Below are 20,320 nucleotides of genomic sequence, written 5' to 3'. Positions count from 1 at the left end.
CAGACCAAGGGTAAGGATAAGAAGACACACTGACCTCAGCAAAATTGCCAACACGCATAAGGATGTGTGCTCAAAAAAGTATGTGTTGACCAGGGCAGAAGCTTTAAAAAGTCTGGTTTTACTTAAGTACTGTATATTTTAAAGTGTTCCCCTTAGATTGCTTTCCAAGCACACACTCCAAACTGAGCATCTTCTCTGCGAAAAGGTAAAGGTAAAAACTGCAAATGCAAAATTTTAATGAAAAGCAGTGTGATGCATATCTCTTCAAAGCAGGATACATCTGAATGGGATTCAAAACAACGGCTGTCCTAGAAATTTCAAGTTGTTTCAAACAGAAAATGAAACTGTAACTTGATATAACATAATTTCAGAAGTTTATAGTGTGTGCTCAAAGGCAGGATGTGCAGCCAAAGCTATTCCCCGCAGCACTTAATGTTACGGGATGTAAAATTGCCTTTCTGTACAGAACTTGCTCTTCAGCATTTTGTTTTTTTCTCACCAGACAGTCCAAGGCAATTACTAAAACCAGTCCTGGCTAACTAGAGAAGTACCCCTAAGCTCCCACCATTCCTTGTGTAGCTTAATTTCCAAGAAATATTGTGCCTCCAATAGCAATAGCATCAATGTCAATTGTAGCATCAAATTGTTTGTTTACCAGCAAAGATTATCTGTCCTGTTCCTCCTGCTGCTCCTCACTGTCTGACAACAGGACTCCGGTTTTGTTTGAGTTGAAAACATGATGCTGACTTTGTTTCTCATTCTCATTTCCTAATGAGATCTGCCCTTAGGGGCAATTGTCCATGACTGAACCAACTCCTCCCAATCTTTTGACCTCCATTCTCCTAATTTATTTTATAGTGCACTTTGCCTAGTGCAGAGCACATAGCCAGCACATTTACTCCTCAGATTTTCACACAGTTTGCACAGGTCTCCTCCTGATTACTGAAGACATTGCCAATGTCTTCCAGTGGAAGGCCCCTCTGAAGGATGTGGGGACTTCACCATAAGTATTTAGAGTCCCCATCTTGAGGTTAGTACTCCAAAGATCAAAGAATCCAGGTGTGTATTTCCAGAAAATCTAAATAGCATTCACTCATCCCGACAACTCAGATTACACAGATTTCATAGGAAGGACCATGTTGCACCCAATAGGTGCACGTGGAATAGGAAATACTGACAGGATACACTGTTCAGAAGAAAATTTTCTATGTCGACCTCATTGTAAAATAATTCAGGACATATTCTGTATTGACTTTTACGCAATCCCACTGTTGTGAATTCATAAGAAATACAAGGACACCTGAGGCAAGAAATCGCTGCTGCCTGTATACAGGAATAAAGCAACCCTTTTTTGTAATATTCCATCCATACCTATACTAGATATGCTGCTTCTGTACTGGTATAAGGAACATGCTGATGTACAGCAAACTCCTAATTTTTTCAGGGCAGTTTAGAGCTGGTGAATGAGCACTGCTGAAACCAGATCAGGAAGCAGTCCTCCTGCAACATGGCAGGTTGACAAGTAATCTGGGAGATGCTCCACGGAAGATGCACATCACCCACAATTCCTAGCAAAAAACAACCAGAGTCTCCTCTAAACATTTCTCTCACTTCAGCCTGGATTTTGGTTTAACAGGTATTTGTCAGCATTGTGGTATTATTTAAGAAGCTGCTTATTCTTACTACAGTATTGCACTAAATAGCTGCACCAGTCACTTGGGCAGCAAAGGCAGAGGCTGGAGGGGGAAGGGGCTCTAAAGCCAGAGCATTTGCTCCCAACAGGACAGTGGTGGAGGCATTCCAGTGAGCTAATTCTGTGGCATTGTCAGGAGCGGGTTTTATTTACACCCAGCCTAATGGTGTGCGACTCAGTCATGCATGTTACATGGAGCCTTCACTGTGCACAATAGCCTGCTGCCACTTCCTCTATTAAATCATTCCTATGTTCATGTGGCTGAAAGCTCAGTGCTGGCATGCAGTAGTCAAGCGTGTAAAAAATGATTACTCTGATCCCTTTCAACACAGATTTGCTGCATGAAATGGCCTGGCTTTGACCTGGGAAAATCAATGCTGTTGTTTTAATGAACAAAAAAAAAAAATTGGAGCTGAAGCCCGCACTTCCCCTCCCTTTGCTCCCCCCAGGGCTGTCCAGCCAGCAAGTCATATGCATAAAGTGGTCACCCACATGCAAACAGCGTTTTCCCATATAATTCTAAACATCCTTTGTCACAGTAAAGGTATAATGCAGGATATCAATTAGCTACTATCACTTGTAAGCAAGTTAAAGTAGAAATGCTGGAAATGCCCTACAGCTTTCTGATACAAAGGGCAATTTTCAGCTCCCCACACTGTGCCTTAGGCAGTCTAAACATGAACCAAATTCCTTTTCACTTGGATTCAACAAGAAAAGCTCAGACTCTCTTTGTTGGTGTTTTGTTTTATCATTATCATTTTGGCCATGTTTCAAAATGTGATGCTTTGCAATGTTGGTTGGAGACGGACTTTCATAATTTACAGTCTGTGGATTCAGCCTCTGGCTTTTTCTGCTGCTTTCATAGACAGGGCTAAGTGCTTCCAGAGCGTGGATATGTTCAAGTATAGAATTTTCAGGGCTTTCCAGGAACCTCTAAATCTCCATCTTTAAAACCATCCCACCAGTGAAAGCTAGAGTACACTAGTAAGAGAGAAAAGGTCTCTAATTGTAGATAATTATTGTCATGTCTTAACATTCAGTCTTTTTATTAAAGTGTTTAAAATCATGTAGCAATTTGCTCTACTTTGGTGTTGAAAGTTAGTACTGAGAAAGAGCCTCAAGGAGTCATCAAACTTTACTGTGAATACCATCAAATGCTGCAGCAGGAATCTTTAATTGTCTATAGTCAGACAGGTTCCAATTCAGGGCACAGGTTTAAACTTCAGGAAGTCAGCATCTGAAAACCTTAATTTTTCCCAGTTGTGTTTCTACTTGGCCTGATTTTCAATGACCTCTCTTAGGTTCTTCCCTTCTGGTGTTTACTGATACTTAACATTCAGGAAAAGGATGAACTGGCTCTGACTGACCCAACTTGAAAATGCTTTACAGGGAAGGACTTTATGCCCAAAGTCTCATGTCTTTGAACTCTCTCCTTCCTTCTCACATCTTCCTCTCATGCCCAAGTCTGTGTCTTTGCTCCCATGAGTGGGTCTGTGCATGCCAACTGAAAGGCAGTGGTCCCACTGACATGTTATGATTGTTGCACACTTCCTGCTTCCCCAAGCCTGCTCAGGTCACAGATCTCTGCCCTGAGTGTTTCACCTTGTTGGCACAAGCCCCACCACCAGTAAAGCTCCTGGCTCAGACTCAGCTCCAAAAAGCCTCAACTGGAGAAATCAAAGGAGACACACTCCTTAGGACATGTCCATCCCATCTCAGCAGAGTGCTGCAAGCAGTGACAGATTGCAGCCCACAGGTCTAACTCGATGTACATAGGATGGAGACTCTCTTAGGCACCCAACCCTATTCCCAAAGGGAACAGGAAAGAAAACAGCCTCAGAAAGATCTGTGTGTCTTCATGAAATTGCCTAATTATGATAATCATCTCAGAGACCCTCCTGTTCTGCTGTTCCCAGGGAAGGTTTCATTATAGACAGCACTGAAAGACTGTAAGGGACCAGAACCTGTAAATAACATCTGTAGGAGAGGGCGGCAAAAGGTAGAAACAAGGCATTTATGCACATTACATGAGAATGCAAACAGGACCTGCCTTTACTGGGTAAACCTCATTAGAGCCTGGGCTCTTGCTTTGCTGTTAGCTCACAGTGGGCAAGACATGGAGCTAACACCAAAGCTGCATCTCTGAAATCATCTAGTCATGTTTGCATTGAGAGTTATCTTAAAGTAATGCCCCCATACATCAAAACTAAACTCAGGAAAAGATGCTAAAAATCAAATCAGAAGAGCAAAAAGCAGGTAGATAACACTTTTGATCTAAAGACCCTGCTGTCACTTTTTTTGTTCCACCATTACCTACTTTTATGAGCTGGTAACCAGAGAACACAAAAATTACACAAGTTGCCCAAGGTGATACAGTAAACCAGCAGCACACCAGAGAATACAATATAGATCTTGCAAGTCCTAATCTGCCACCCCACCTGCCTGCCTCCCTCTCATATCTGTTCAATTCCCAGGAGACAAATATGGCTTTTGCAAAATGGAGTTCAACCAGAACACACTTCCTGATCACATACAGGAATATGTATTATAAAAGTACTCTTATTATTGCCTTTCCATGGAGTAGTACAGGGACATTGAAACTGGAATTCCCGAGGAATTAAAAAATAATACTGATAACGGTACAAACTATGCCCCCACACTTCAGTGCCCTGCTCAAGACAGCCCTGTCTACCCAAGAGACAGGAGACTGGAGTCACAGAGATATGGCTGAGATGCCAGTTGTTTCTTACAGGGAAAGGGTAATGGAGTGAGCAAAAAAATCAAAGAAAACGTAGTTGCGCATATGATTGTGGGCAAAGAGGGAGGAAGGGCCTGCCATAAAAAGAAAATAAATGAAACTCTCCTCTCCACTGCTCAGCAATGGGAGGGGAAGATGTATGGCAAAGTTAGTTGTAGTTGAGGTTAGGAGTCATGGGTGCTTGTAATTTAACCCTGGATCTGGCTCTGTCTTGGCTGAGGGCACTGGGCAAGGCAGTAAAATTCTCCACCTTCTTTTCTCGATCTGTAAAATGAGGTCTTGGACTGCAGGGTGGATTAAAGAGCAGCTGTACAAAGCTTTGAAATATACAACTGTAGATCAGGGCTAAATAGCTCTGTTTCTGCCATAAACACTCACTTTGGGCCAATATATGTTGACATGATGTTATAGAACCAATATTAGATGATACAAAGATGGGAATGTTGATTAAATGGATAGGTTAGCTTCAGGGGAAAGGCTTATGTGCTTCATGATGTAAACACATGATTTTTCAATGGGCACCAGAATTCAAGAGGCAAATATATTTCTTCTATTTTCTTCTAATTTTGTACATACACAGTTTTGTACTGGGCTGTCTGTGAACTGTACAGGTACTCAGGCAGAGCACAAAATTTAACCTAAGGCTAACAGTGAAGGATATGAATTAGCTGTATCCTTCAAAAGCTGTCAATATAGGTCTGATGCTTCATGTATGACATTCAGGGCAGAAGCACCTACACATACAAATCATGCATTTAAGAGCACTGAAAGACAAGATCTTAATCTCAAGAAAAAATGATGTCTCTCCAATGTGTCAGAACTTCAAAAGTAATTGTGAGATCTGCTGGTGATTCTCTTAAAGACTCTTTAGAGCTCCTTTTACAGGGGCCTTGGGCTGATTCATGTTGATCGTGTCTGACAGCTAGCATTTCTGTTAATAATAATCATAAATAAAGTGGACAAGGTTGCCTGACCTGAAATGAGCATATCTATAGTGCCATATCCATTACAGCACCGTGGATCTGTGGCCACAAATCAGGAAAGGTCCAGTGCTCTTGACATTTTGTATTAAAATAATATCTGTCTTTTAAGAGCTCAGAATCTTTGTATGCTATCTTTTTCATTAAAAATTTTTCCTTAGGAGAGAACATTCATGCTTATAAGAACGGAGATATTACAGAGGATGAAAGATTGCAAAACTTCACAATTTTTTATTATGCAATAAAAATACATTTGTGAACAGCTCTATTCTCCCTTATATCTCAACTCCTCCTTCATGTTCTCCTGCATTGAAGTAATAATCCTGGGTTTATGCCATCATAAATCGGCTGACATGTGAAAAATTATACTATTATCAAACACATCAAAACAGAATTATGATTTCACTGCTGCAGGACCAAATGCAAACTGGATCTGGGCTAAAAGAAAGTGAAACTTGATTAATTTCTAGGCAGTGGTTTGCTACTAGATAGGGATGGTAATAATTTTTTTTTTTTTTAGTTTCTATGAAACCCCTTGTTGTACTTATACACAAATACAGGTCATTCAAAACAATACAGGAATTACTTGCTGATATAGCAATCACATGCAAAAGTAAAGTTCCACAGATGATACACTCAAAATCTCTCCACATCAGATGACATGCTGAATTAAGAGAGAAGCTTTGTAAATTACTTTGAGGGAGGTTGATGTGCTAGGCTATGCCAAGTCCACTGGGGCAGGCAACTTCCAAGGACACAGGCTCTCCACTGAAAGCCCTCCACCCCCATTCAGGTCCAGATAACTGCAACATTGCTGACAAAGGAAAGAGGAACAAACCCACACCAGAAATTAGAATAAAGAGATGAAGCTCTTGGCCAACAACAAAAAAAGCTGTACTTGGTGAAAAAGACAGGTTAGATGTTACACAGCAGTAGAAAAGCAGCAAAGCTAGGACTCCTCATGGTTCCTTCTAAGGAAAGGTTCTTGCTTGCCCCTTCACTTGTTAACTTTGCATGTCTGTACTGCGTGACAAACCAGAGTCAATGTTCTGCCACGTAGGCTCAAGGCTGGAAAAGTCTCTTCTCACCTGGTGTGTCCTCCTGACTGCTACAAGAACAACCTGAAACCTGAGTCTCAAATAGTCCTCTCCTCCAAAACTCCCTTCTTTTGGCCACAAACACAATGTTCAGTCCTGCACAGGGGTTATCAAAAGCCAGAGTTGTGAGCCCAAATACAGCCCTGGTATAAAATACAACAAACACATCTGAAGCTCGTCTGTCATTAAAACACAGAGGTAATGCTTTTCCCACTCATATCTCCAGCCTTGCCAGCCTCCAATGTGATATCAAAGCAGAGAGAAGTGAAATGAAACTAGTTTTATGAGCATCAGAGTAAACAAATCCTGGTCTTCTACTGATTTACTTTTGGGAGGAACTCTTGAGTCTAAAGAATTCAGAGGCTCTGCCTAAAGCTTTTTTCAGAGTATTTTTATAAAATATCTCCCCTAGGGAAAGAGTGGGGGGGTGGGAGACATTGTTCTCTAGTGTCTAATCTGTTCCTTCATCTGCACAGCTGCCTGTTTTCACAGAACTTGATAAATTTTTGCATCTAAATGACCTGTGGAAAAAGTCTATGTTACATGGGCAGCTTCTCCACAAGGCACAATCCAGTTGTCAGCATGCACATACAAATTCCATCACTGTGGACAGCTTTGTTTTCCTTTTCCACAACACACAAATCATCCCTATTTTTCTTGCAAGTTTATATTTGAAAGGAGCTTTTAGAGGAAGAGCTCCTCAGAAAGAGGAAAATCAAATTATTACCACTTAAACTGAAGGGATAGGAAAGAGATTTTTTCACAGGATGCAAAATTAACTTCAGAAAGATTATTTAATCACTTCATCTGGGTTTGCAGTATGTAGAGTGATCACTTTCAGATGCATACTCTGTACAGGTACAATCAGCCATGCATTTATGGATATTGTTTTAATAGCAGTATCTATAGCATTCACATCTGTGTTGAATGTGTTCTTCCTGCCACCACAGTCAAGAGCATAAAGAAAGAGAGAGTTATGCATTACTCAGTTTGTTCACTGCAAATGAGGTGAGTATTGTAGCAAGTGGAATGGCTGGTGACTTAGGAAAACTACGAGAAAAAAAAATTTTGGACAGCCAGAGCTACTGTAGGATTAGTCACTGATACTCCACATACCTGTGTACAGCAGTTCCAATGTCAACGTGCATTTTTTTCAAAAGTAGGTTAGGCAGGACTTGCACTACAGGTTGGGAAAACAGCATCCAGGAAAAAGGCGAGGTGACCAGCTCATGAATGCTCCCCATCCCTGTTCTGCAACTTTATGAAACTCATTCTGGTGGGAATATGTACAGGTTGCAACTGCACAGACTCTTGGTATTACACAGGAGGCTCTTGCCATCTAATAAAAAAGTCCTGATGTAGTGTGAAAGCTACCGAGGATTATATCTAAACAAAGGTGAAGTCTTTCTGATTTGTACCATGATCACTGAAAAGTTTTCAGTTGCAAGTCCTTCAGTTCAGTAGTTCCAATATATTGTTCTTAATATAATCTGTTATTTTTTATCAATAAATTAGTGGGAAAAGGAGTCTCAAGTCAAAACTTAAAAAGCAAGAATTTCAGACACAAGATAACTCTTTCAAGGCACATGGGTACAATTCGTTCCATCTTCTATGCAGGAAGAAAGAATTCAGCAGTTTCAGATGTAGGGCATCTTGCACCTTTGGGTATCCAGAGCACACAAGGAAAAAAACTGGGCTCACAATAGATATAGCTATTTGGCAAGACTCTGGTCTTGGGCTGGTGAAATGTGCATAATAAGAAGGAAGTCTGTGTCCAAAGTGCTTAAGAGTAACAATTACATTTCATGGCCTAACAAAGGCATCTTTCGGGAATCAAATCACAAGTATATTTGTATAAATAAATACTTGAATGTGGCTGTCATTGGCATTACTAACCAATTTTTGTTCAGCTGAAGTAAACCTAAGTGAAACAGGTGACAGAGAGACTCCACTGCCAAGGCAATGAAACCACAAAGGATTTGTGCATGTTCCAAACTGAAGCAAGGCAGAGCCTAGGAAACTTACCCTGTCCTCTCTTCTCAGTTAAGAATGGTATTTAACTAGCTTACCTTTAGAGTTAGCCTACCCACCATATTACTAGTTACCTGCTTTGATCTGCATCCCTCTTTCACACCACCACAAGCTTACCTGCATTTGATCGTTTCTTTGGATTTTTGAGACTTCGGCACCTGCCGCTCGCAGAGCTACTGTTCTCGCTCATGGAGTCTTGAGCTGATGAGGCACTCCCTGTCGCCTCGCTGTCCCTCATCATGCTCTCATAGCCACTGCTCCCCCCGCTGTGGTAGAAGAGGGCTGTTTTCCCCATGGCAGGGGGCAGCTCCCCACTCAGGACACTGCTGTTGTCGCTCCCATGGCCGCTGCTGCAGCGGTGAGGTTTCCGAGGAGGGGTGATCTTGCTGTAAGGTGAAGGCAGCATGTGAACAGCTGGTTTCTCATCTCCGGGAAGGCCCCCACGCTCATCTGCCTCTGAGCTTCCCTGCAGCTGTAAGCCTCTGGCACTGGCACTCCCTTGGAGCAGCTCTGAAATCCGCCCATTGACAGCCCGAAGAGGCAATTTGGAAGCAAGGCTGGAGCCCCGGCTTCTGCTGAGGGACTGCATTGACCAGGACATGTTCTTCCCACTTGGGGGCAAACTGGAGCTCTGCCCTACGGACTGAGGCAGAGATTTGGTGGAGAAGCTGAGCGTTTTGGTGGCAGAGGCAGACAGGCTGCGGGCCTTGGGACTTGCCAGCAGGAGCTTGCTGACTGCAGAGATCTTTGATTGGCTGGCTTTTGGGGAGGCACCTGCTGACTGGGAGAGGCCCGAGTTGGTGGGTGAGGACATGGCACTGCGGCTGAGGCTCCTTCCAGCCCTGGGCATTGTGGTGTCTCTGCCAGGGCTCATCTTGGAGCTCACAGATGACAGGCTTTCTGCTCTTTCCAGTGACAAACACTCATAGTGGCTTCCTGTGGACCTCCCAAGGGAGTTGGTCCTGCTGGCAAGCTGCTCCAGTTTGGCACTGAAGAGCTTGCTGCTGCTGTTGTTGACACTGCTATCAATGCCAGGGACCTTTTGTTTGGCATTCAGCTCCTCAGGGAAGCTGGCCAGGAAGGACACAGTCTGGTTGGAGGGACTGCTCGTGGTGCTGCTAGCTGCACTGTGCTGGGGGCTGGCTCTGTTCTTCTGATCCAAGCTTGACTTTCTCACTGGTGGCAGAGGAGGGGTCCCTTTGGGACGAGTGAGGATGCAGTGTTTGGGAGATACCATTTTCTTGTCAAGACTAGCCTTAGAAAACAGGAGGAGGGCAGGAGAACTGACTCCACTGCTGTCAGTGGCCGTAGGATGGAGATAACTGTCAGACTCCTCCACCTTGCTTGCCTTCGGGAGGCCTCGAGGGAGGCTAAAATTCTTCAAGCCATCACTGGAATGAACAGGACTTTGGGTTGCAGAGCTAGATGCTGCCACCTCACACCCATCCACAATCCTTTTTAGACTGTCAGATCCTGGCGAAATAGAAGTATCCCCACTGCTGGTGCTAAACCTGTCCACTGAGGACTGCTTTGTGCTGTGCTCGGGCTTGGCTGTAACCACAGCCGTGTCAGGCCTTGGCCCATCACTGCTCTCAGAGCTGTCCTTTTTAACATCTTCTTCTCTCTTCAGCCAAGGGTCTTCAAATTTGATATCCTTCTTAGCACTAGATTCTTTCCTGTCATGGGGATGAGTAACCTTTGGGTCTACAGTTACTGCCGGTACAGCATCATCAGTGTCTTGTGCTTTGAAGGGATTAACAGCAATACATGGGTACACAGTAATGTTTGTCTTCATTGGGATGTAGCCTTCACAGCTGCTAAGGCTTGTGGTGTTTTTGATTGTGACAGTAGTTTTTCCTAGAGCTGATATTTTACAGCCTTTGATGGGTGGCACTTTGCCGAAAGCTTCCTCCCCCATTTCCGACAGTATAAGCATGTTGTCAGCCACTGACTTCTGTTTATCACTTACACAAATCATGCTGGCACTTTGTATGGTGCTTGCAAACTCAGAGACAGGGGGTTCTGCCATAGCTTCCCCATGCCCATAGCATGCCTGGGCTATGAAGCTATGGCACGACTGTTCACCATCACTCCCTGCGCTCATTTCACTCAACCATGAGCTGATGGATGAGCGCCTGCTGCCATCATCTTGGGATTTGTCATCTAGACTCAACTTTGGAAGTGGAAGGAACTGTGTGATGCTGACTTCAGACACAGGAGCTGCACTGGAGTAACATTCAAGATCTTCAGATATGCTGCTGATAATACTGACTGGTCTAGACCCAGAGGCCAAAGCCTGCACTGAGCAGTCACTGTTAAAACTGATGATACTGGTTGGGCGCCCATTGTCAAGGACCCCACTAATGGTTAGCTCTTCTACAAGAGTGAACACCAGCTCGTCCTCTCCATTCAGCTCCAAAGGTTGCTGAACGGTCACCATGGTGGTGCTCAGAATCTCCTTCTTGGATTCTGGAGAAATGCTTTGCTGCTGGTCTTCATTGAGAACAGTCTCTTCAAAATCTCCATTGCTGGAGGACACCGACTTCTTCATAATCTGAGGGCTCATGCCTACAGGTGGGGTCCGAATTTCTGGTTGTAATAAAGATTCACTAGATGTCATCCCAGCATCCTTACTCAGGGGAGCTGGTGGGGGAGTAGAGCTGGGCAGGACTCCTTTCTGTGTATAGACCTTGCACCTCTGGGAAGGAGAAGTTGGTGGCTTATACTCAGATGTCTTTGAGAGGCTTGCAATGCCAAGCCGAGGTGAACCCATCGGCCGAGGCTTGCCTTCCACAAATCCACAAGTGTTGAGCCCTTCTCTGCTGCTCTGCAAGCTGGTGCTGTGTGCTAACTGACAAGAGCTAAGCTCTTTACTAGAGCTGCCTGTTACACTCCTGGGAGAAGAAGGAGTTGAAAGATTAGTAAGAGCTCCAGAAGGAACAGGGGAGTGATTTCTCTTAGTTTTGCTGGGTGTTGCATTTATATTTTCCTTGGCTTCTCTATCAGGATGCTGACATTCTGGCATCGTATCTTCCTTATCTGACTCTGGTAAGTGGCTAAGTTCTGCCAGCTGGCTTGAGACAGAGCACTTAGACATCTGGTCTGAGCTAAATTGAGCAGGCATCTCTTCAAAGGGAAATTTGTCAGTCTCTTCACTGCCATCTATGCAATCCAGCCTCTCCTGGAGCTCTGCAAAGGTGTTGCACTTCAGGCAGTCTCTTTCAGATGTGCTGGGCCCTGATTCACTAATTTCCTCCAACCTGCCTTCATTTTTGGTTTTTTGCAGAGCAGGAACTATGGGAACAAAGTCAGGGGGACCCTCGTTATCTGTCAGTTCCTTATCAGAAAGAGCAGTGCCATTGGGACCAACATAAATCACCGTATCACATGACTGCTCACTGCTGGATGAATAATCAGGATCACTTGATAAATGCAAAATAGGAAAGTCTGGGTCAACAGTGTTTCTAGAATGGAAAGGTCTCAGCTGGGTTGGCCTCCGCATCCTGCCCTCCTCACAAGAGCTTTCTCCTCCAGAAGAACTTGATGTGTACTGCAATATGAAAGAGAGTCTGTGATATTTCAGCATTGTAAGCTGCTCCTTGCACAAACTGCATACACAAGAAGGTCACAATCACATCTAAACTGGGATCTCTAAACTAAGGCACAGAGCTTTGAAGCTGCTTATCCACAGTCCTACAGCAAACACGCAGCTATTGTTCAATGGAGAACCCAATACTTCAACTCTGAGTCCCACTCAAAATCATGAGACTTCCAAAAAAAAGTGCTAAAAAAATTAATTAGGACCCCTCCCTTACTTGAACCTGTCCAAAGAAATCAGATATTTGGCAAAGCCTTTGCTGATTTTGTGTGTATGTGTGTGTGTGTGTGTGTGAAGAGGATCAAGAAAACTCATTACATATGACCCTCTTTGGTCCTACTTATAGTGTGTGGAATTGGATAACATGCACTCAGAGGTCTCTGGAGACACAGCGCTGTGACGGTGTGTGGACCAAATCCCTTCACTTGCCTCTCTTTGGTCAATTGACAAAAAATCTTTTGTCAATCTCTAGGCAGTCAATTTAAGTGAAACGCATAACATTCACTTGTTCTGCTCAATTCACACCATAAGTTGCATAGAAGGGACCTTGACTCTAAAACATGAAAATGGGTACAGCCCATTCTCACTCTGTTTCTTGGAAAATCTACCACCCTTATTTAGAAGCAGTAGGAATAAAAAAGGCACCAATGATGGCAATGGACACACTGTTTTGCATTTCTTTTGCTACTGCTCTCTCTGAGAAGCCTAGAGAATCTAATTCTTAATTAATCTCAATTTCCTTTAACTCTACAGCAGTTTCATTCCTTATTATTTCATTAGCACTAAGAGCATAATGGAAAATAAATGCTCTCTGACAGTTATATCATTAAATGAGGGCAGCTTACAAACCCGCTACAGCAGATATGTCTGAACTCACTCCTCCGTCTTTGAAGCTGACACATTTACCTGCCCTAGTGTGTGCTCTGTGACACTTGCCTAGGACAGGGTATATACAACCCATACACTTTGGAATTGATAACTGATTTTTTTACATTTTGCTCTACCCTATTAAGGAACCTTCAGGATCCTTTTTCCTCCCTCCTCCACCATCACAAGGGAGTTATACATTGTCTTACCTTAGTTTTCTTTTTCTTCATCCTTAGGACCCGTGATGCAATCTGGATGGTGGACAGTGTCTCAGCATAGTTCCCTGCAGTAGCTGAAATGTGAGCTATCATTGTGGTGCGGCAGTTCATATTCCCCAAGGACTCTCGAAGCAACATGGTGAGCTTGCTGTCTCTGTAAAATAAAATGAATTAAGGCTACATTATCGAGCAAGGTTTCATTTCGGCCACCATGATGCAACTTGGGTCTTGGCAAGATATTTTCTCGTCTTTTTAATGGAATCCTAATTAGTTGCCTTCCTCAGGTTTAGGCTATGCTGCTTTTGCAGCTGAGCATGCTGAAAGACGCTGGACTACAATTCAAACTTCTTGTCCCAGTTCCTGCCTTCTGTCTTTTTCTGGTCTCAGTCCTACCTGCACTGTTACCACTGCCAAAACAAAGATGCAGACCAGCACTGGAGACTGTTAAGAAGCTAAATCAGCGCACATCAAACTGCTGCCCTTTGGAAGTGCAGAGTGTGCAGGCAAACCCTGGCCCAGCTCTGGAGGACAAAGAGGGTAGTGGATTAGATTAGAGAACACAAATTTTTTCTTGCCTTCCAGGGTACTGGATAACTCAAGGTTAATAGTAGTTAGATCACTGAAGTCAATTTTGGATGCTGCTGGTGAAACACAAAACAATCAAGTCTTCAGACTTCACACAATTGTTCTTTCATATTAGATCTTTTCTTCCACTGAGGCGGAAATCAAATTTTCTCTTCTTGCCACTTATTCTATTGTTCAGCATCGGATAGCTTTTGAAATGCTGATGCCTTATTGTGGGGCTGTCTGTGACTGGACTAAGAATATGAATTTTAACAGCATGATGATGCATATAAAATAATTCTGTGATGGTCATCTAATCCTGTAGTCAGAAATGCAAAATATACAATTTTTAAAGAGACATTTATCTACATGATGTACAGGTCAACTGGATGGTTACTTGGGAAATGGTATCCTCTTGAAGACAGCCTCTCCTATGCTAAAAGTTGTGGGTGATAGTTACGTACAGTTGAAAACAAAGACAGCGACAGTTTGATATTTATCTATTGGTAAAGAAATTGCTTTCACTGTTGCAATGATAGCAACACCTTCAGTGGCTGCGGATTAGATTTTTGGGGCTCACTGTTCAATATCTGCTAATCACCTGTGGTACATGTGTGCCCTTGATCATTCACTTGACATTTCCAACTCACAGGAACTCTTCATAAAGCTGCAACTGCTGGGAACTGAACCTATGCCTACCCAATTGGGACTGATGGACAAATACCAAAACTCTAGGACCTCTCTTTTTGATTAATAAACAGCAGCATTTGGGTTGCATATTTTGATGCATCTAGCAATAACTCTGGAGAGCTCATAAATTGTGCATCTCCTGAGATTTCTATTACTTACAATTTCAGCTTGGCTAGCAATACTGGAAGTAAAACATTTTTTCGTTTTGGGATTTCTGCTTCCATCTGCTCCAGACACAGTGAAGGCATCAGGTGTCTTTGAGAAGCAAACAAATATCCATACAGACTACACTGAGACAGCCTCACTCATTTCACTTGTGACCTAAGGTTGCTTTAAATCCACAGATCCAGAGTTAATAAGCTGCTGTATCTCAGGTTAGTGTCCCTCCTTTCCATCATGGAATAATTAAGATGTCAAATTTTGTACATCAGTTGCTGCCACTCCAATGCAGAGTAACGCGGAAATTATTAACATCTGCACAGAAATCAATAACAAGCCTTTCATTTGCCAATGCTTCTATCATAGCAAAACATGAGATGACAGAGGAAAGGGCAAAAGAATACATTCTAAACATGTTGGTCTCCTGAGAACATATAGCCCATGCAGCCAGCATCAGCAAACTGAGGTGTGGCTCTCCTAGAGGTATATGCATTAGGAATATAAAATAATCTGTGCCATCTGCCTGTACTGAAACACACACTTGCAAGAAGAATGAAAATGTAGAGGAAATACCTATTATATACTTCAAATGATCCTCTGACATATATCAGTTGGGAACTAAAGGGCAGATTTGTCAATGATTAAAGCATAAGACCTAGCAGTAAAAAGCCCAGCCAACACTGATTTCTAATTTCAGAGTTTGTTCATTCAGCAGCCGGTATCTTGACTATCAGCTTCACTCTGCACCCAGAAAAAATAATTAGCCTCGTGTCACTACTGTACACTTAAAAATAAAATAAAATAAAGGGGAAGAAAGTTATGAAACACAGATTTTTGTCAATTCTGGATATTGTCATAAGACAAGTTCAGCTGTTCAAGGTTCACTGGTCTCTCACAATACCACCTACTAACTTTGGAAGGAATGAAAGAAAATAAAAGAGAATATAAAACACAAAAATGTGTGGCTTAATTTTGAACTCACTCTATCGTCTTCAATTAAAATATTGGTAAAATATTTTGGATGACTCACTGAAATTTGCTTAACAGACAGTGTGAGACACAAAGTAGATGCTTTGTTCTTCTGAGTGCTGACATAGCATTTCTGCCTGAAAAAAATGGAAGGCTGTGAATTGTTTCATTAGGTGATTCATGAGCTGGTATTTGCAAATGCAAAATTTCCTGTGAAAGCAGAAGTTTTACAAAGAGAAGGTCTGCACTTCTGCACTGGAAGGTCTTTGAGAAGCAAGACCTTTGTTGATCCTCTGGCTCTGCAAACTAAGTGACACAGAAATTTTGAAGAAGCTCACAGAACGTCTGCTGCTCCTGTGTGCATGTTGCTCATTGTATTAAGCAGAGGCTGGCTAGCAGAACATCCCAGATTTCCCACAGCAGCATAGTGAAATGCACCAATGTTTTTATAGCAGATGAAACTTCAGGAATGCCAATGGTCTATTTCTATTCTGCTCCAAAAGCAATAAAAATTATATGCCAGAGCAGCATGATGACACCATTTAATATACCTGTCTTCATTTTAAATAAATTTCTATCCCATCAACTAATGTTTTTATAGTTTAGGAAATTCGCCATAACCTATAATGAATATGAGGATGTAATACACAGAGAAAAATGAAGATGTGGTCAGGATACCACACTTCAGACTTCAATGCCTGTATACTGGTAAGTCAATTCTGCAGTTTTTTCAGTATTTAAAAGTCACCTTATTTTTTTCTTATTACATCACTTGGTCTAATAAAATACATTACTCTTACACCTTTTCTTGCCTAGCTACTTAGATAATCATGGCTACAGGAAAATACTACTAAATATTATTCATACATGCCACATAGGTAAAACTCCAAAAGAAAGTATGCAAAGTTTTAACTCTGGAAAAGTCCAGAAGAAGGACCTCTGTGGGCAGGAAACTAAACTTAGATGTCTCTATGAAGTATGTCTGCAGGTGTGGCACAGAAGATTGCCAGGCAGAAATCTTCAGTTAATTCCATGGAGTAACAGTCCTCCATTTGAGGGCTTCTTGCTTCTCCATTCTGCTCCTTTTTCTCCTCTGTTATTTCTACCCTCTCATATTATAAAAGCTGCTGAAGGACTTACAGTGCTGTTAAGTCAAAATCCTTAATTTCATGACTAGATACTATTTTTACACTAGACCCCTACCTCAATCCCTGCACAGGAAAAACAGTGCTCACTGAATTATTTAGTCCTTCATTTAATCCTTGCCTTGCAATGGACAGACTTGTCCATTATCTACTGTTATGACTATACATACTCATCTCAGAACCCAGAACAACTGATTTCTTCAAAGGCTCTTTATTATTTTTTCTTTTCCCTGTGGAGTTCATCAATGCAGTATCTGATTAATGCCTCTGAGGCGAGGTACATAATCCTCTGATCATACCTGAAGCATTAAGTACAAGTGTTTGGTGTAAAGCACCAATCTTTCAGAATACTGATCATTGCATAGTCTTTCACGTTCAGCTAACTTTGACTTCTCTTGAACATAAAATGGGTCAGATGGTTCCCAGTCTGGGTACTCAAAAAAACCAGGAACATACAATTAGTAGCCCATCTAAAAATTTTAGGAACACATTGGCAGAGCTAGTTCTGAACGTAGTACCGGTTCCCTTCAGAAGACCTTCCTTCACTTCCATAGTCCTCAATCCCAGTTTCTATATGCCTTCCAGTTTCTGTTACAAATCAGGGAAGGTTTTATTCACAGTGACCACATTGCTGTACAGTCTCAATTCATGTGTAAAGCAAGTCGTTTATCTGCCTTGAAAAAGATGATACTTGGGGGGAATCCTGAACAGACAACACAATGTATAGCCCATTAATTTTGACATTTCCTGCCCCTGTAGCAATTGATTTCAAAATCCAAATGCTCGTATTATTTGTATTTTATGTAATTTCATGTGAATTTGTGGTTACACTTCAATGAGACTCCAGCAAGCCTGGAACATTCCTATATGTTAAATAGCCTCAGTTGCTGAACTAGCTGGTGGCAGCAGCAGCCGCCGGCTGCCACCTTTTGTTTGGACAAGCAGTAAAGAAGGAGAACATGACTCACAATTTACCATGGGGTTTTGCTAGTATTTGCTGCCTATAGAAAAGCAGTGAGACTCAGGAGTATCACAATCCTTTGTGGTGCTGTAGGAAAGCTGTGCTCTAACGTGTTCATGTCCTTTTTGACATGCTCTTCTCTCGTCAAACAATCCCATTCTCTTCTATCAGTGTCTATACGGGGGTTTCTTCATCTAATCTTCTTGCTTGTTCTTACTCCCACATCATGACACTCACCCCTAATTCCTCCCCTAAACAGCCTGGCAGAGCTCAGTTTCATCCTGCAGTGGTCTAACCAGCTGCACCAGACTTTGCCACTCTCCAGCATCACTGCTAGACACTCTTCCAGGATCAATCTCCTCTTTCTTCCCCTCTTCCTCCCACTAACATCCTTCACCGTCGTCACCTGACCTCCAAGGCCCCTCTACCCTCTGAAGTCCCCCTAATTGCTCACTGATACACAGCAGAGGAATCCCATAACTCTGCCATAATTTGACATGGCTGCATGAATCACAGTGCCCAGTTGAGGTGTAGGCCAGGGTGAGGGGGTGTAACATGGGCAGTGCTTTCCTGGATTTTCCTCTGCCAGGTCCTCCAGCTTGACAAGAATCCGTGCAAGCAATGTGTTCAAAGTAAGCTACACAGAAAAGAGGCAAATGGTAATTGCTTTTGTTTAGGGCTGCAAAATAGAATTCATGAATAGAAAATGAAGCAGTAAGAATAAATATTACGCTCAGGAAATTCACAGGATTTTTCATTGCCCAGCATTTCATTCTGTGTATGGGAGACGCAAACACAGAATTGTTCCATAAAAAGAAGGCAATACTGGAGAGGAATATCCAGCTGAAATGTTAGAATAATGATTTTTCTGTGGAATTATTTAGCCAATTGTACTATATGCTTTGTTTTGGTCTTTCCCAAGACCACCTTAACATTTTTTTTGTCTTCCCTTTCCTCTCACTCTGCCGCTCTGAGGATTTTGGCTATTCAACAACTACAGCAGCACCATTAGGAATAGGAATAATAACATTCCACAAGAGAGACAATACAATAGTATAGTTAAGCTTTAGGAAGTGCAAGGCTGTGTTTGTGCTCTCTATTAATCATATACCTTAGTGTCTTCCTAGGCACTTGGCCAAAAGGAGAGAGTTGTCAACTCGTTCAAGGTGTTATTGTTACAGCATCAGATGATGTATGCCCTCAGGTGTCTTGTAATCTAATTATTTATAGAGGTATGTCAAAGGAAAAATCTCAGTAACTATGGCAGTTATTTTTGATCGTGAAGTCTGCTCCTTTGAGCTGATGCACTGCTTTATTCACAGTAATAAATGCTTACATGACAAGGGAATCACATAAAGACTATATTTGGGTTTGGCTCTTATTGCATGGGAATAATCTCTACAGAGGAGAGTTTATAGCTCTAAAGGAACAAACCCAACAGCAGATGTTACAGGTGTGTAGCAGCTGAGTTCACAACGACCCAGTATAGTTTGCTTAGTTATGTCTTTCCTTTCTGTTAATAATTTTGATAGAGGGAGAGAGGAAATGGGAGCAATGTATGTAGGCACAGGCAAAATGAGGCTAGGTGGAGTCATAAAGCCCTTGGTGGTTCAGCCATGTAAGCCTGGCTGTGTTAGCAGAACGAAGCAAGGCAGTTGAAGAAAGATGAGTAACATGTTGAACCTTTAACCTGGGGAATCCTTCACCTGGTGAAAGAAGGCATTGGGGAGATAATGAACTTGTTCCAGGTGGAAGCTCGCTAGCCTTGAAGGGAAAATAAAGCAAAGTGGAAATTTCCACTGCAACTGCAGTTAGTTATTTTGTATTAAGTACACTAGTACAACCCAGAACATTGTGCTCACTGCACAGGGGAAGGTAGAGCCAGCTAAAAGGACTGTGCTGAGGGGATACTGTGCTTAGGTTCACGTACTGGGAAAATCACAACCACATCTGGAAGGGATGTGATACTGCAGCAGTCAAGAGTTCAAGAGCAGGAGAAAGATATTGCTGCAGCCAAGTACGGGTTTTACATTTAAATTGTACTATCACAAAATGCATATAAAATGTAGGGGGATTCCCCCTACAATTGTTGTCTTTTAAGAGGAAATTTCATATTGAAGAACAATCCTTGTGGTTTTGACATGTTCAACACATGAGCATATGGCAGATGCACAAAATAGCGTCTTTTTGTTTCTTTTCACCAAAGAGAGAAAATAAAAGCAATGAGAGAAGGACAGAGTCCCACTGGTGAGGCTGCAACTCAAATCAGCTCAGTTTTTGGGCCCCTCACTACAAGAAGGACATTGAGGTGCTGGAGCATGTCCAGAGAGGAATGGAGCTGGTGATGGGTCTGGAGCACAAGTCTTATGAGGAGCAGCTGAGGGAGCTGGGGTTGTTTAGCCTGGAGAAAATGAGGCTCAGGGGAGACCTTATTGCTCTCTAAAACCACCTGAAAGGAGCTTGTAGCCAGGTGGGGGTTGGCCTCTTCTCCCAAGTCTGGCCTCTTCTCCCTCTCACCATGAAAGGGGCTCATTCAAGAGCTGTAACTTTTGTACAAAATTTGATCCAAAGCTGATGAAACTTAAACAGG

General features: G+C 42.5%; 1 protein-coding gene across 1 annotated transcript in view; it reads right to left on the bottom strand.

Annotated features, from left to right (window-relative positions):
• KIF26B (kinesin family member 26B) overlaps positions 1-20,320 on the bottom strand; it is a 295,015-nt gene that overhangs the window by 9,418 nt on the left and 265,277 nt on the right. The window contains exons 11-12 of the mRNA XM_017806836.1: positions 13,234-13,396; positions 8,677-12,109 (exon numbers count right to left, since the gene is read on the bottom strand). Of these exons, the coding sequence (XP_017662325.1) occupies positions 8,677-12,109; positions 13,234-13,396 (3,596 nt within the window). The remainder of the gene's footprint in view (positions 1-8,676; positions 12,110-13,233; positions 13,397-20,320) is intronic.

This window comes from Lepidothrix coronata, unplaced genomic scaffold, assembly GCF_001604755.1.
Source record: "Lepidothrix coronata isolate B3197 unplaced genomic scaffold, Lepidothrix_coronata-1.0 Scaffold16, whole genome shotgun sequence".
Taxonomy (NCBI): Eukaryota; Metazoa; Chordata; class Aves; order Passeriformes; family Pipridae; genus Lepidothrix; species Lepidothrix coronata.
The sequence above is the reverse complement of the archived record's forward strand: the minus strand, read 5'-3'. Positions and strand labels throughout refer to the sequence as shown.